The sequence below is a fragment of the Musa acuminata genome, chromosome BXJ2-6 (assembly GCF_036884655.1).
Source record: "Musa acuminata AAA Group cultivar baxijiao chromosome BXJ2-6, Cavendish_Baxijiao_AAA, whole genome shotgun sequence".
Classification (NCBI taxonomy): Eukaryota; Viridiplantae; Streptophyta; class Magnoliopsida; order Zingiberales; family Musaceae; genus Musa; species Musa acuminata.
In genome coordinates, this window is record NC_088343.1 from 1,889,749 (window position 1) to 1,905,774 (window position 16,026).

The 16,026-nt window shown below is 36.1% G+C and overlaps 1 protein-coding gene across 1 annotated transcript; it reads left to right on the forward strand.

Annotated features, from left to right (window-relative positions):
* Positions 1-494: 494 nt before the first annotated feature.
* Positions 495-15,421, forward strand: LOC135614195 (GPCR-type G protein COLD1-like). Its single transcript, XM_065111281.1, has 13 exons — positions 495-789; positions 1,295-1,395; positions 2,945-3,052; positions 4,004-4,124; positions 4,766-4,895; positions 7,933-8,011; positions 9,971-10,059; positions 11,171-11,263; positions 12,051-12,077; positions 12,248-12,334; positions 13,343-13,414; positions 13,755-13,885; positions 14,985-15,421. The coding sequence occupies exons 1-13, from the start codon at positions 572-574 to the stop codon at positions 15,136-15,138; spliced, it is 1,410 nt and encodes a 469-aa protein (XP_064967353.1). The 5' UTR covers positions 495-571; the 3' UTR covers positions 15,139-15,421.
* The last annotated feature ends 605 nt before the right edge of the window (positions 15,422-16,026 follow it).

Genomic DNA, 16,026 nt, shown 5'->3' on the forward strand with positions numbered 1-16,026 from the left:
TCTCTTTGCAACTAACAATGAAGGTGGTAGCAATGAGTCCTTATGCAAAGGTTGCAAGTGGCTACGAAGAATACTTGTGCAAGACTTACGAAAGAGAGTAACTATGGTTGCTCATGGCAACGACGAGCCCTTGTGCGAGAGCAATAGGTGGAGAGGAATGATCAAGTTTGTTAACAACGATAGTCCTCCCTTGTGTGAAGATTGTAAGTGATAACGATGAACCCTTAGCAGTATAAAGGACGATGACAGGAGTTTAAGAAATATATATATATATATATAATATTTATTAGAAAATAAAAATAAAAACAATAATATATTTATCACGAAAGAATTTCAAATTGGGGGTTGTATATAGAAAATTCTTAAACTCGCAGGTTTTTTTTTCCGAAAATTCGTCTACTAATTTATCAGTTTAAGTTACCCCTAAGTTGACACGTCATATGTACGGGACCGCCCTCCACGCACACAAAAGGAGAAGATGATTCAAAACGCGGACAATCCTCAGATCAGATCCACCGGAGGAGGTGCGAGAGAGCGTGGAGAAGGTGGTGCGGCGGCGGTGGCGGCAGCAATGGAGTCGGGGTGGAGGATGATGTACGAGGGAACGGTGGTGGTGGGCTCGCTGTCCCTGTTGGCATGGGGCGGGCTTTGGTTCTTGAACCGACGCCTGTACAAGGAGTACGAGGAGAAGCGCGCCCTCGTCCAGATCCTCTTCAGCCTCGTCTTCGCCTTCTCCTGCAACCTCTTTCAGCTCGTCCTCTTCGAGATCCTCCCCGTACTTTCCAAGAAGTTCGCCTCTTTCTCTCCGTCTCTCCCTCTTGTTTGATTTGCTATCAAGATTACGCGTCTCTAGGGTTCCGTATTCCATGGCTCATTTCTTGATTCTAGGGATCGTTTTTTCGAATACAATTTCCCCTTTGATTTCAATTTCTTGAAGTGTTCTTTGGATTCTGGGGCTCATTTCTTGATTCCAGGGATTGTCTTTTCGAATACGATTGGCCCTTTGATTTCAATTCCTTGAAGTGTTCCTTGGCGATCTTTGAAGCAGTTTTAGCTATATAGTTATCTTCTTTTTCTCTCTTAGTTTTGCCTAGGCCTTTCGCAGTAGATCTTCCGTTTTGGTGGCTGATCTTTCTGTAATATAGTGACACTTGGCTGATACTGCTCCATCGCGTATAGATCTCCCCATGAAATGCTTTTGTCTTAGTTGGTTACATTTATTTCTTGATGCTGGTGCAGGTTTATCTGGGATTTGGCTTACATGCGTTTCATGTAGTAGTCTTTTGGTTTGCAGGGCTAGATGGATAAACTGGAAGATTGATCTATTTTGTTTGATCATGTTGCTGGTTTTTGTATTGCCGTATTATCATTGCTATTTGATTCTCAGGAACAGTGGTATGTTCTGCAGCCCCATTAACCTTTGCAACTCTTCTTTCAATTTTCATGTTTGTGATATATACTGAAATCATGTCATGAACATTTTTAAAATAAATACTGGCTGTATCTTTTAATTGGTCGCCCTATGCTTATTTAGAATTTAAAGGAATGTAGAAGGAAAAAAAAATGTAACGAGAAATTTGAATATAGGCAAAATTTTCTGGAATGAACAACCTTATATCTTTATACCTGATGTTATTATCATCCTAGCCAATTCTCACTTCTAGAAAGTGGGTTATATGACTGTTGGATATTATTATCATTCTACTCATTGGTCATTGTTCCATTATGATTGGTGAGACACTTAACAGAAAGTTTGGGGAGGGGAGGTATACATAAGGAGAAATAAATTGATTTGCTGTAGTTGTGAGCTATAACTGATGTGCTGTTTCCCAGTCTGGGATGCTCATTCTGATTCCAACTGAGCTATGTTTCACTGACACAGAATATTTCTAGATGTTAGACTATTAATCTGGTAGAATCTAGTGGGTTTGACTTGACCCCAAGTTATTGCTGCAGCATGTGATTTTTGGTCTGTGTGCAAGTGAGATTTTGGTATTATAATTGACATTCTTAAGAAAACTCCAAGAGGTCAGTGGGACAAAGAAAGGTCATTTGACTGTTTAATTGTGATATACGAAGTATTAACTTGATGATTTAAACTAATATGAATTATGAACCTTTTTTATGATAGTTTAATATTGTCCTACCAACTCGATTGTCTCGAACTTCAAGTAGAAGATGTAATGCAGTGTTTTCCTCGCCTGAGCACATCGCAAAACCTCTAGGCAAGACATTTCGATGAAGCACCGCTCGAGCGCTTGCTTGAGCCCAAGCACCTCGGGTGAGCACCCGAGTGAAGTTGGGTCGGGGTTCATGCTTGGTTCGATTAAACGCGCAAGTTGGTTCAATCAAACCAACTAATGCCCCCCCACCCCCCCACCCCATGGCCACCGCCTTCGTCCGCTGCCCTCTCTTTCCTCAACAGCCTTCAATTACTCCTCTTCTCAGTTCCCTCTTTTAGAACTGTTTAGCACCATATTGATCCACTCTTTAGAACTCTCTCTTTAGCACTGGTTAGAACCCTGTTTAGCATAGGTTTCCATTAGTAGAAACCATGTTGTGTCATATTTATTTTTATGATCATATCTATCAATCATAATATATTTTTAATATTTTAGAACACCTTGTTTCACTCGGGCGGGCATCTAGGCGGGTGTCTAACGCCTCGGGCATTTTGGGACCTTGGCGCCTAACGTTTTTAAAAACACTGATATAATGTTGCTTTTGTGTATTTATTTCTTTATGTTCTCCATGGGATCTCAAATGTGTGTGGTCTCTCTCAAGCTCTTTAACAAGGTGAATGTAGTTCACATCCAACTTTACATCTTATTAAATGAAAGTGTTTAAGTGTGGTTGTCCAATAATTTATTGTTGGCTTGTATTATTTGTTTATGCTTGGTTCATTGATGTATTAATTGATACAAATTACTTTTTTTGATCACAGCGGTGAGGAAAGAACGAGCTGCATTTGGAGCTACCTTATTCTTGTTTGCATTTCTTTATGTTTTTTGGCGCTTGGGAATTCACTTTCCTATGCCTTCTCCAGAAAAAGGTTTGATTCGAAAACTTTTCTATTTGATGGAGGTATTCCATTGTTTGGTAATTGTTTCATTAACTTAGCCCATTAGTCTTGACTTAGGCTTTCCCAGACTCGTGACATCTTGACCTCATATGTTGTCCTTTGAAGTTACACTTCTTTGGCTGGTTCCGAGTCCTTAAAGATCCTTAACCAGTTTTAGTTTACAAATAGGACAAATGCATTTGCATTTGTTTGTGATTTGATTTATTCTAACATCACAATCAGAATGTCATAATGTATTAGAAATTTGCAGCAATAGTAGTTTGTCCCTAATACGATCACTTGCTCTACAAGTTCGATTGAGCTGCTGCAACAAACAACTTTATTAAAAAATGTTATGCAACAACTAGAAATAAATAAACTAGTGCTTGAAAAATAGAATTCTTTTTTCTGAATGGCAAAGTTGTTATCTAAGATGCACATGGAGTTTTAATCTATGCATTTAACATTCCTAAATACGGTCCACTGTGAGCCTAGAATTCAGCTACTTTCTAGGCCTTGATGAGATACTCAATTTAGTTACCAGTTTAATTGGTCTGCCAGTGTAGTGGCTGCTTAAGAAATTGAAGTATCTGCAGCATGGACTGGAAATTGATTGACGTCTGTCAAGGAAAGTGTCAATGTTGTGTGTTTGTGGTTTGCCATATTAAAGTTCCACGCCTATAGTAGCTTCTTTTTTTTATCTTTCTACTCATGGCATTACAGCATGTAGTACCTTATTTCTGTTCTAACTTCTAAGAATTCATTTTTTGCAAGCATGAGTGTCAAATATAGGTGGAAGATATTTATTTCCCCTAAAGTTCAAATAAGAAATTTTGGGTCTGTCGTTCACATCTAAAATATGCTCTTACCATGTCATAAATATTTTAAAGCTGCTGAATACCAATTTTAACAAAGTGCATGCTACGATTCTTTTCTTTGCAGGTTTCTTCACTACACCTCAGTTAGTTAGCAGAATTGGTGTCATAGGTGTCACTGTCATGGCCGTACTATCTGGCTTTGGAGCTGTTAATCTTCCATACAGTTATTTATCCCTATTCATCAGGTGTATTTAATTCATAGAATTATTTACTTTGTGTTTTTTCCTGGTTAAATGTTTCTATAAAATGATACATACAAGGAAGTTCTGCTTTGTGAGTTGAACTTGACAAATGCAATTACCTTTTAGAATTAATAGTAAGTGGACTATTGTTATTTTAGTGGTTTAAGCCTTTTGGGTGTTTTACGTAGCTTGCTTGTTCAATGATCTTGGATACTCCTTTACATTTATGCATAGGGATGGGAGGTTCCCCAATGTATACTACAATGTGCAGCTCACAATTATCTTATTTGCACTTCATAGTCTTGATCTGTGAGGTACCATATTAATTGAAACTTAGCCGTGCACTGTCGTCTTGTACTCTCGAGTTGGCTGAAGCCTGAAAAGGTATTAAAAACCTGTGCCATACCTTAAAAAGACTCTAGTTGATTGTTTTCAGCGGATCTTCTGTCCTGAACTGTTGTGAAAATGAGTAACCATCTGTTAGACCACATGCTAGAATGCTTGATTGCCTTCAGAAGCAAGATGCTTCGATAATGCTGAAGTGCTTATCTAGTCATGCAAGATGCTTAATTCTTGAATACAGCTGCAAACTTATTATTTCCAGTCCAATTGAATTATTATTGATATCTTGAAATTCCTTTTAGGGAGATTGAAGAATCAGATATTAAAGCTTTGGAGAGACAATTGATGCAATCAATAGAGACCTGCATTTCAAAGAAGAAGAAAATCATTTTATCCCAAATGGAGATGGAGCGGATTCAGGGATCTGAAGAGGTAATGTACATCTAACAGAAATGTTTCTCGTGTTTCAACACCAAAAGTTAAAGGTGCAGTAGCTTGAATGTTGTGAAATAGCCAAATTAAAAAGTATCTAGAGTCACAAACTGGTTAGTGTTGGTCAAGTTTGGCGACCATGGTTGCATTGGGATTCTATATCCTATACAGATCCTCATCCATGTATTCCCATGCTCGAAATTCCCCAACTGAACACCAAATCTGATCTTTAGGAGATGGAGAAATCTGTGGAATTTGGATTTCTATATAATGGCCAGGACTATGATTTGGCACGTATGACTTTCTTGTTCGAAATGATTTTGGACATGACTTTCTTGTTGGAAACAAAGTCTATATCGCTTCCTCGTCTCCTAGTTCCCGTGTATTTCTTTTCTCGTCTAATTCATCAAACTTTTTGCCATTTGGATAATTGGGATGAGTGGTGGATTTAGAGGGGTAGCAGGGGCCACAAAGTTAAAAGATTCTTTATGTATGAAACTAATTATGAGCTTTGGACTTTGGTTCTAATTGGGATCAGGGGTGGCATGCATTAAACTTAACATGGTTCCATGTCATTATGAGCTTTGGACTTTGGTTCCAATTTTCCTTTTTGAAGATTCTTACTGTTGTGTTTTATATGATTGCGAAACTATAGTTGCAATATTTTAGCCACCTATCTAAGTATATGGTATAGGTTCGAATCTCATTTTTGACAAATGCACCCTAAATAGTTGGAAATTATGGCTTTGTTGTTGTTGTTTTTGTTATATCTAGGCATATGGTATAATAGGTTACCTTGAATTTAATTTGGTGTTGTAATTTCAATCATGCCCCTTTTTAGCTACCTCTAAATTTATATCGAAGACGTATGATATGTACTGTAAATGACATCTATGGGAAATTTGATTTACTTGTAGCCATGTGGCACACATGTGGCCTCATATATGTATCATAAATGACAATTGTGACAGCAACTAACTTTGCACCCTAATTGTGTACTTATTTGAGGGGCTTTTGGACCACTTATGAAAGACATACATGTTTCATTTAAAATCTTCGATATGTGATAAATAGCATGTGGAATTCCCCAATAGGTCTTCCATTGAGTTGGCTACTGTTGAGAGCAGATATGATGATTTGGTTGGATTAGGCATCTTCTCATCTGTGTTAGTTCATATGTTTGCTTTGTACATCACCAATCCCATAGTTACCTGCTATCTTTCTGCTTACTTGGTATGGATTGGTTCAGTTTGGTTTAAAAAAGAAAAAAAAAGAACGGTTCTTGTTTGGACTAAGAATTTGAAATCTAGCCTAATAGAACTATAAGAAAAAAGTTGAACCTAACTTCAACTTTTTCAGTTTGATGATTTGTTAATTCTAGAATGAATTGTTTATTAAGATGTTGTGTTATAAATAATTACACTTTGCATAAAGTATCGTTTATTCATAAGGATCAAATAGATTATAGAATACATTGTTAGTATATTATATATGATCGAACGCTGCTAGATCAATATTTCTAAGTTTGAAATCTTTTCTTATTAAAAGTTTGAAATATTTTCATATTAATACACATATATTGGTGTGCACTATTTGGTTTGGACAATTCTGCTTGAATGCCAAATCAAATCGGACCAGAAGTTAGACTCACTTTCTCGAACAAAACTGAACCGGTCATTGTAGAAAACCCAAAAATATATCAGACTGAGTGTTGGTTGGGACTGTTTTTTTGATTGGCACTTCTGCACAACCCTAAACCTTAACCATTATTGGGTCTTTTGCATCCTGATTCATAAGACACCTTACCTTTGTGTTTGTGGAGTGTGGATAATATTGTTGAAAGCTGGGACAATTTCTTAAATGTCATTGTTTATAGACATAACCCAGTTAAAGACAAATGTAATCACATCAGACATTCCTATTCTGTAACTCACTTAAGATAGAGCAGAGCGACAAAGGAGTAAACGGTAAAATGATATCTAAAGGTCTTCTACGGCCATTATTTTTGACCTAATCAAATGCATAAGTTCTGATTTAAATAATCATAGAAATTTATTTGACATTGTAAGCGATCTAATTATGATTAAAGAGAACAACAATAAAAAATGACAAACCTATCATGTCTATCTCTTACATGCCATGATCCAAGCAAAGCTGTTCTATTCATAAACCACACCCACATGTTATGTCACCCCGTATTCCAAGAGCAAAGTTAATGAGCACACCATATTTCTTTGTTGTGTCACTAGGGCTTTGTTAAGCAAGATTTCAAGTTTTGTTCACTTATCGGACCGGTATGGCCTTGGTACATACTGACGTACTGATGGGCATGGACCAAACAGAAAGAGGGGGAGAAGAGTGGAGGGGAGGAGGAAGAATGGAAGGAGAAGTAGATGGTGGAGAGGAGGAGGATGAGGAAGAGGAGGAGAAGGAGGCAACGGAAGAGGAGATGAAGCAGAGGAGGGTGCTGCAACACAGTGGGGTAATGAGGTGGCAGAGCAGCAGCTTGATGCATTGGTTACCGATCCGACAACTGGTTCTTAGCCTTTGACTAGTATCCATCAGTGTGGGTTGGTATACTGCTTGATGCATCGGTACTGCACTGGTCCGATAGATTCCTTATATAGGTATCAGTTAGAAATTTAAAAACTTGGTATATAGGTACATATCAAAGCAGAGCTGACACTTCAATCTTGAATGTGGGATCATAGTATATTCTTTTTATTTTGGTTGCAGATCCTTTGATCTTGTCTGGCTGTGCTTTTTGGTTTCTCTATGTTAGTCTTGTAAATTAAGTTAGGAAATCAAGTTCTTTGGAATACTTGTTACCTAGTCAGCTAGTCTTGTGTCTTGGTCATTTTTCTACTATTTGTGAAAGAATTATCACATGGAAAGAAAATAAATTTATCCTATTGTTTCTTTTTCTGCTTTATATACTAAGCATGTGCTTTATGAAGTTTCAAGATGTTTAACCTTGTTTTTTTTGTATAATTTTCTTTTATTCACGTATGCATCTCATCAAGAATTTTCTTTGCAGAAGCTAAAAGCTAGTTCTTTCCTAAAGCGCATAGTTGGAACAGTCATTCGGTCAGTACAAGAAGATCAAAGGGAGCAAGGTATGATTCTGTTTCCCAATAATTTAAATATTTGTCAGATATTGTTCAAACTGGGACAATACTGGCCGTATACTGATCTGTACCCCTGGTATCACCCTAAAAAGAGTAAAAAGATAATATTGATCAGTGCTAGACAATATGGTCCAATACCAGTCCTTGGTCACATCAGTAAATTTTGGTTGGTACCAGGTTTCACCATTTCGAGTACCGGACCCATCACGGAGATATATTGGGTTGGTATATATATCAGTTTGTACCGGTGTGCCAACACATGGTATGCTAGGGTATGCCGATGGGAACTCGGGTGATTCACGTCTCGGTTGCCAGTCGGACCAGTCTATACCGCCCGTACCGTACCAACTCGGGTGGTACAACAAACGTTGGTTGGTATTATTCATACCAAGCAGCATATGAACCATGGTTTATGCTTTATACTACCTTCTCACAATCATTTCAACAACTTTTTACCAGTGTGCATTCTTTATAGGACTGGCAGGTTCTGGTGTAGGGGGTGTTAGAGACGGATCTTACACAATGCAGAAGAGAAACAATTGGTGTAGGTGGAGAATGTTGCATGGGTGATGAGAATCGCAGAGCAATGATATCCATGAAACTATGTTGAAATGAATATTTTAAGATTGGAAGTTTGTCTGAAAGGTATCTTGGAGGTAATTGGAGCACCAGATTATTGTTTGTTGATGGATTCATGTTACATGCAAGAGTAGGTTCCAACTGTGACTACTTCAGTGGGAAACTAGCTGAGAGCACTAAAACTGGAAACTCTTTATATAACATGGGACTTTAACCTGTTCATTATCAGTTAAAGTTCAAATTTGCCCTCAATGATCTCATGCTTCTTATGCACTAAAGCCCATAATGAGCTTTATGTTTTTGATTTAGGTTGGTCACGGACTAAACGATCTCCAGATTTTCAGTATAGGTCTTTCTAGATGCAACAGCATTTTGTCAAATACATCATTGTGCTGTCACAGTGGTTACTGTCACAGTGGTTACAGCCTACGAATGCTGCAGGCATTTTGACAACTGACTGGAAACACTTGTTGAATCATTAGCAGTAACTACATTAAATTTTTTGGGGAACAATTGAGACGTGGGGAGCACACTGTACAGTTGGTTGCACCAGTTGCAGCAAAGAGTAAGATTTATAATGTTGCAAGCAAGAGGCTTGGTGGAAACAGATGAGGATATGTGCACATCATGTGTAGTGCACTAATATGATAGTTGATGGTCAACAGTATATGAAATAGCATTTATTGTTGCTAAGACGTTGAGTTTGTAATATAGGAAATATGAATATTATTGTCCTTTAAAATGTTGCATTCTCATTTCTTGAATCAGTGCCACCTTTTATCGATTAGATAATACCTCTGTAGGTTTTCTATCTCCCTTTTAAGCATTTCAATAATGTAGAACTGAATAAATGTGCATAAAGTTGGACATCTCCAATGAAAGAAAAAGGAAATATAACCAAACTTATCTCTATTTGGTTCCTTTGACTTTTGATGCTACCTTTGTGGCATTTGTCTTATAATTAAGGATGCAACAATAACAACAACAGGCCTTCAAGTCTCAATCATCTGGAGTCATCAAGGAAACAACTAGTCCTTAAATCTTTTACTTGTCAATTTCTTTAGTGTTTTTTCTTTTAATCAATGAGTTATTTTTTTATGTTGGTTTATATCTTACGTACCACTTGATCAGGAATGTGTTTATGATGGATATTATCTCTAATTCTCTATGAGTCTATGTCTGCTCTTGTGTTGGTATATGTTTCTTACTATGATATTTGGAAAAGAAGAATTGCATCTATCAAGTTTGAACACTAGGTAGAAAATTGTTGATCTTTTTCTCATAGATTTTTGTAGACAGTTTTATAGCATATTTTTTGGTTCTTGGTAGAAATATCTTTATCCTAATTCTTTTGCTAATCTTTTGAAGATATCAAAACCTGGGAAGCAGAGGTACAAGCTTTGGAAGAGCTTTCAAAGCAGTTGTTCCTTGATATATATGAACTTAGGAAGGCTAAGGTTTGTTGTTAATATTCGTTACATGAAGTATATTTCCTATTAAATTTTAATCGGGTGCAGTCCAGGTGCATGCTTGAGCCCAATTGTTAGGCAACTTAGGTGAGTGCCTGAACCAAATCATATTGGATGGAACCATGGCACATGCTTGAGCCCAGTGCTAGGCAACTTCCAATTTTTATATTGTCGAGCATCTCGCTTTGCTCAAGTGAGCACCTAGGCAAGCGGCTAGCACCTCGGTCATTTTGGAACCATGGTGCTGACAAAACTGCTTTCTAGAACCTCCAACAAATGGGTTGGTGACTTTTATCAAGCAACACATGGTTCAGTATTTTTTTTTCTGATTTCCATCACTTAGTGTTGGTCCGCCCTTCAATTTCTATAGCAAAGATGTTCAGTTATGATGCATCTTATGCTACAACGTAACTTCCATTATGATTTCTTTTACTTGAGACTAGTACAATCAACATGAAGCCACCTCATGGGCCTTGGGGTTCATATTAGAAATCGTCACTAAGTTATTTTCATCTTTGTAGTGCATTTATTACAAGGTTCCAGAAATTGATTGATGCTAATTCAGATCAACATGAGACGGCATACAAAACCCAAAATTCAGGAAGCCAGGATCCTAATCAACCTGAGATGGGCTTATCTGGACCTGTCACAAGCCTATTTGATGCTATCTCTAGATGTTTCGTGTTAGTCCCAGGTTGATCATGTTGGATCGTTAGCTTGTTCCAGCCAATACTGACTTATCAATCCAATGGGCCAGTTCCCAGCCCACCTATAATATATGTTCATTGTCCTTTTCAATTAATTGGTTTAACAATGAAAATTTTGCTTTAGATTACTTCTGGAAGTTCTTTAGACTGCATTTTTTTAACACCAACAGTAAAATTTTTGCAATTGTTACTGCAGGAGTTCCCATTTTACATATTCTAATTACAAAATATGAATTCAGAATCTATACATTGACTTTGCACTGTTTGTATATCTTTATATTCTGGATTAAATTTTCACCTTGCTGCTGGTCATTCTTTGTCATGTGAATTGTCTAATGATATTGTCCTATTACATCGTTGTTGTTGGGCTGTCTGACTAATGCTACTTTCAGGTAGCAGCTGCTTATTCACGGACTTGGAAAGGGCACCTGCAGAATTTGTTGGGCTATGCTTTGTCTGTTTATTGTGTTTACAAGATGATAAAGGTATCAACTGACTTATGTGTTATTTGGATGCAATTGGTGATGGTTGCTTGTGAAAATCTGAGCCTTCATTTTTTATCCCCAACATTCTTTCTTCCATGGCTTATATCTTACTGTTTTGTGATGTTTAGATGATTGGAGTTAGTACTTAGTGACTTAGTACTGCTATATATCCGACATGATGTAGACAACTTGCTCATTTCATCATAGTAGGGAATCTAGGGACTAAATGAGCATCTTAATCCAAGGACAGGTATGAAGGGAATTGACAAATCCATCTTGTTGCTGTTGAAATAAGCATAATCTTGATCGAATGTCTCATATAATCAGTAAAAAAAGAGAATGTATGAATGTGAATTCTTATGCAGTATCTTTGTTTTCCTACATAACTCTATTCAGGAACATGGGAACAGCTAAAAAGTTATAATTACTAATCTCTGCACATGTTATACATGTAGAGTGAGAAAAATAGGGTCGTATAGATCATGAAGCTTGGCATCCATGAGACTCCATTAAGACACATATGAGGCTCCATATATCTAGACGTATAAGATGAGAGTTCCAGTAATATGTGCAAATGACAGTCTTTGAGCATGCATTGGTCTCATTTGGATGCTGTTGCATCATAATATCTAGTATATCTTATTTCAAATGCCAAATAGTGACATTTGACATCTTTGATGGCTATTTTTTGTTATGTATCTATTCATTTTAAAATAAGTAATTTCTTCTCTTTTTTTCCTGTAGCACTGCTTTCATTAGTTTGATTCCTTTTGGTTTTCTTTTGCAGTCTCTACAAAGTGTGGTTTTTAAGGAGGTATGGATTGTACATGACCTTTGTATCAAGCTTCCCATTTGTTTTATGACCTAAATTGATTTTTCTACTACTAGATACTTTTCAGTTTGATTACTTCTTTTTATTTTATTACGATCATTTTTGTATGTTCTTCTAGTAGATAGATTTACATCTTTCTTGCAATGTGACAGGCAGGTTCTGTGGATCCAGTGACAATGGTGATCAGTATATTCTTGCAATTGTTTGACATAGGAATCAATGCTGCTCTTCTGTCACAGGTTGTAGTCCAGTATTCCAAATGATGATATCGGCTAATCTGTGAATTTTACTTGGAAATTTAAAAATACCATTTTGCTGCATGATCTCTCATTGTGTGAAATGTTATGGTCTTGTAGTGGTCAACTATACATCTTGACATCTGATGTCTGAGTTATTAAAAAACAAAGTTTGACTAACCTATTTACCATGCTGCAAATATATTCTTTGGTATAAATGTCAGCTGTGTAGCTGCAGTTGAATGATTGGGTGGAATACCTTGCCACATTATATCTTGTATGAGCAAATTCAAACAGAAGCCTAGTTAATGACCTTGTCTTCACCTATAGATGAGCAATTTTTATGATAATAGGCCATAATGTCCCAACTATTTAGGGTCAAGGACCTGTGTCTTTTTGACCGTTGAGCTTCAGCTAGAAAAATATTGCTAGTCAAACTAAAAACAATGGGGCCTCCTTTATTGCTTTTAATAAAGTTTTCTTAGATCTCAGTACATCTAAGATATCGGTAGATCTTGTTTGGACATGTTCATATCATATTAAATGATTTTCACCATTTAAGAGTTATATCTAATTATTTGTGAATGTTAATATTTTTCTTCTATTAATTTTGGTGAACTCATATATCCACAACATCTTTATCTGAGCAACAAACTTTTTGTATATAATTCCTAATTGCTGAGAATTCCAAAGCATAAAGCATACTTGGTTTTATAATTGTCTTATTTTTTAATCTGTTATGGCAATTGTGTAAAACTCATTCATGGCACTTTGGACTTTAACCATTACACTATAAAGCTATCAATAATGTGTTCAACCTCTGTTCTTCTTGGGAAATCATGGTCATCTGTTTGACGATATATTCAGCAATTTCTAGAAGGTTTTGATTTATTAAGCAATTATTGCACAACCAAAGCTTGCTTCATTTCCCTTTATATTATTTTCATCTCTATATTCTTTTGTTGTATGGACTGATGTTGCATTTGCTGGTGTCATCTTTTTATTTAACAGTATATATCTTTGCTATTCATTGGGATGTTGATTGTCATTTCTGTCCGAGGCTTCTTAACAAATCTCATGAAGGTAAACTTCCTTTTCTTTTCGGAGGAGACAACTTTTTTCATGTTCTAACCATACATAAACCCTTTTCATTTATGTTCTAACCAGGGATAAAATGTAGAATATAAGGCTTATAAGGAAAATGAATATGGTTACATTATGCTACATTTCATTAATGTAGAATATTATGCTACATTTACATAGAATATTATGCTGCATTTCGTCATTTATGTTCTGATCAAAACTGAAAATGAATCTGGCTTGTTATAAGGAAAACATATTGACATGTTTTTTTTTTTCGTGTTGTGGGATTGTACTGGACCTTCAATATGACTGATACCTCTTTTTATCCTTTTATTTGCAGTTCTTCTTTGCAGTTTCTAGAGTTGGAAGTGGATCATCTACAAATGTTGTCCTTTTCCTGTCTGAGATTATGGGCATGTATTTCGTGTCATCGATCCTTCTTATTAGAAAAAGTCTAGCAACTGAATACAGGTATGCTTATCTTCACTAGAAAGTTGTCCGAGAATGTGATCGCAATGTGAACTAAGTACTGGATCTCGTGATGTTACAGTTCCTTTGAGATAATCTTTCTTTCATTCTTCACTTTGCGGTAAATTATTACACATTTTTTCATTCATTGACATAAAACTTGCTTGTACTGGGAGTTGCTAACAAGGACAAAGTTGACTTAAAAAGTTTTATTATTATTATTATTTCTCTCTAAATGTTCACTCTGCAGTATGTGATACTTGCAGAGACCAAGCAAAATGGTATAGGATAGAGAAAACCATAGTAAAGATTCGAATCTTTTTAATATCTGACAACGTGTTCTTATACTCTTAATGTTCTCACTTGGAAGTCCAATTTCTTTGAGCATGAAGGAACTCTTAATATCTACTTTGAAACTTCTTACCTCAGTGTGCCATTAAGAATGCAAGAGGTTCTAGTACTTTGTGGTGATTATAGAAATATGGCTTTCTTCAAATTGATTGTTTGCTCTTTTCAATTTTACGTTGGGCCTCTTCCATGACCCTTCAAATTGCTTTCATGGTAATAGCATCATATGAATTATAATCCACGAGTCATGAAGCACTCAAGGCATATTATAGATAAGCCCACATCAACCAATATGTTTATGAAGAATTATTCTTTGCTCCCATTTATTAAGATCAAATGGTTAGACTATTACTGTTGTGTAATTGTCTTTCTCTGGGTTTTATTTGTTGGTTAAATCTTTTTCCTCTTTGTAACTTCAAATCAGAACTAATTGCAAAGGCTAGCTCTAGTCATCTTTGTAATGGCAACTCCTCTATACATCTTGAGGAAGCCAACCTTGCAGATCTCTACAGAGCTTAACATTTCTGTCAATGTACATTTATTCATCTTGTTTGGGATAAGAAGGAAAAAAAAAAAAAAAAGCCAATCAGCAAGTCTGGGTCTTTTCGTCATTTGCTCCAGAATGTTGTGCATCTATATTCCTGCCAGAATGTTCCAGAAATGTTGAACATATCTTTCATTGAGAAGCTTGCTTTTTGTTCAACTTTTGTTATGGTAAAATGATTTAATGAAATCCTGTTGATGTTGGTGGCAGGTTAATTATTACTGATGTTTTGGGAGGTGACATACAGTTTGATTTTTACCATCGCTGGTTCGACGCAATATTTGTTGCCAGTGCCTTCCTGTCCTTACTATTGCTTTCTGCACAATATACTTCACGGAAGGCCGACAAGCACTCTATCGATTGATTTCTTGATTGACATCTTGATGTAAATATGTAAAATAAAAAAAAAAAATATTTTTTTTAATATTTCTATTTGTACAAGCCATTAGTCGTCCCCCATTATGAATGATCTGATCTTCGAGTTATCATGTTTGGAAATTTGTTTGGAGATCTGACAACAGATGAGCTAATGCCTCTCCCACATGCAACCTAAGTGTTTTTTTTTTTTTCCCTTTTCTTAAAATTGTATTTGAATACACCATACACTTAGTGGTTCTTTCATAATGTGACATCTCTGGCTTTGTCTCTGTGTCTCCCAGTGCAAATTGTATAAATGATGGAGAAAACATGCGGCTCGACTCATGGGATTGAGTGTTATCGTGTAAGATTGATGACGCAATCTATTGATGATCATTATTTATCATGATGATAGAGAATTTATCAGCGGTTGACTTGCAATCTTCACATGTCGTTCAAGATATTTTCCATCCGTATTAGAGAAATATATATATTTTTTGTTCATTATGGTAAGAGAGATGATCACGATTTTTTTTTCTCAGTTAAAGTAATTTTAAGGTTTTTTTAATAATAAAAAATATATATTTTTTTTATGATAAGGAAGATAATTTTAATTTTTTTTCTTTTCCTTTTAGATGAGGAATGATATCATATCTAGCACCTTTGATTACTAATTTGAGTATTGGAAGGATCAGGTCAGGAAATTTCTTCTGACCTTGGTTTTTGTGCAGGTGTCACCTCGGGAGCGTAACACTTCTACTTTGGAAGCATAATATTTTCACCTTGAGAGCACAATATCTCCATCTTGGGAGCATAATACTTCCATCTCATGAGCTCAACATCTCGATCTTAGATCCATCTCGGGAGTCACTTTAGATAATTAGGTCCGAACCAC

What these genes read in the sequence shown, in the direction of transcription:
- LOC135614195 (XM_065111281.1), top strand. Translation starts at nt 572, where the DNA reads ATGGAGTCGGGGTGGAGGATGATGTACGAGGGAACGGTGGTGGTGGGC. An exon ending in TTTGATTCTCAGGAACAGTG is followed by an intron (nt 1,396 to 2,944) that starts GTATGTTCTGCA and finishes TTTTGATCACAG; the next exon opens with CGGTGAGGAAAGAACGAGCT. An exon ending in TATTTATCCCTATTCATCAG is followed by an intron (nt 4,125 to 4,765) that starts GTGTATTTAATT and finishes AATTCCTTTTAG; the next exon opens with GGAGATTGAAGAATCAGATA.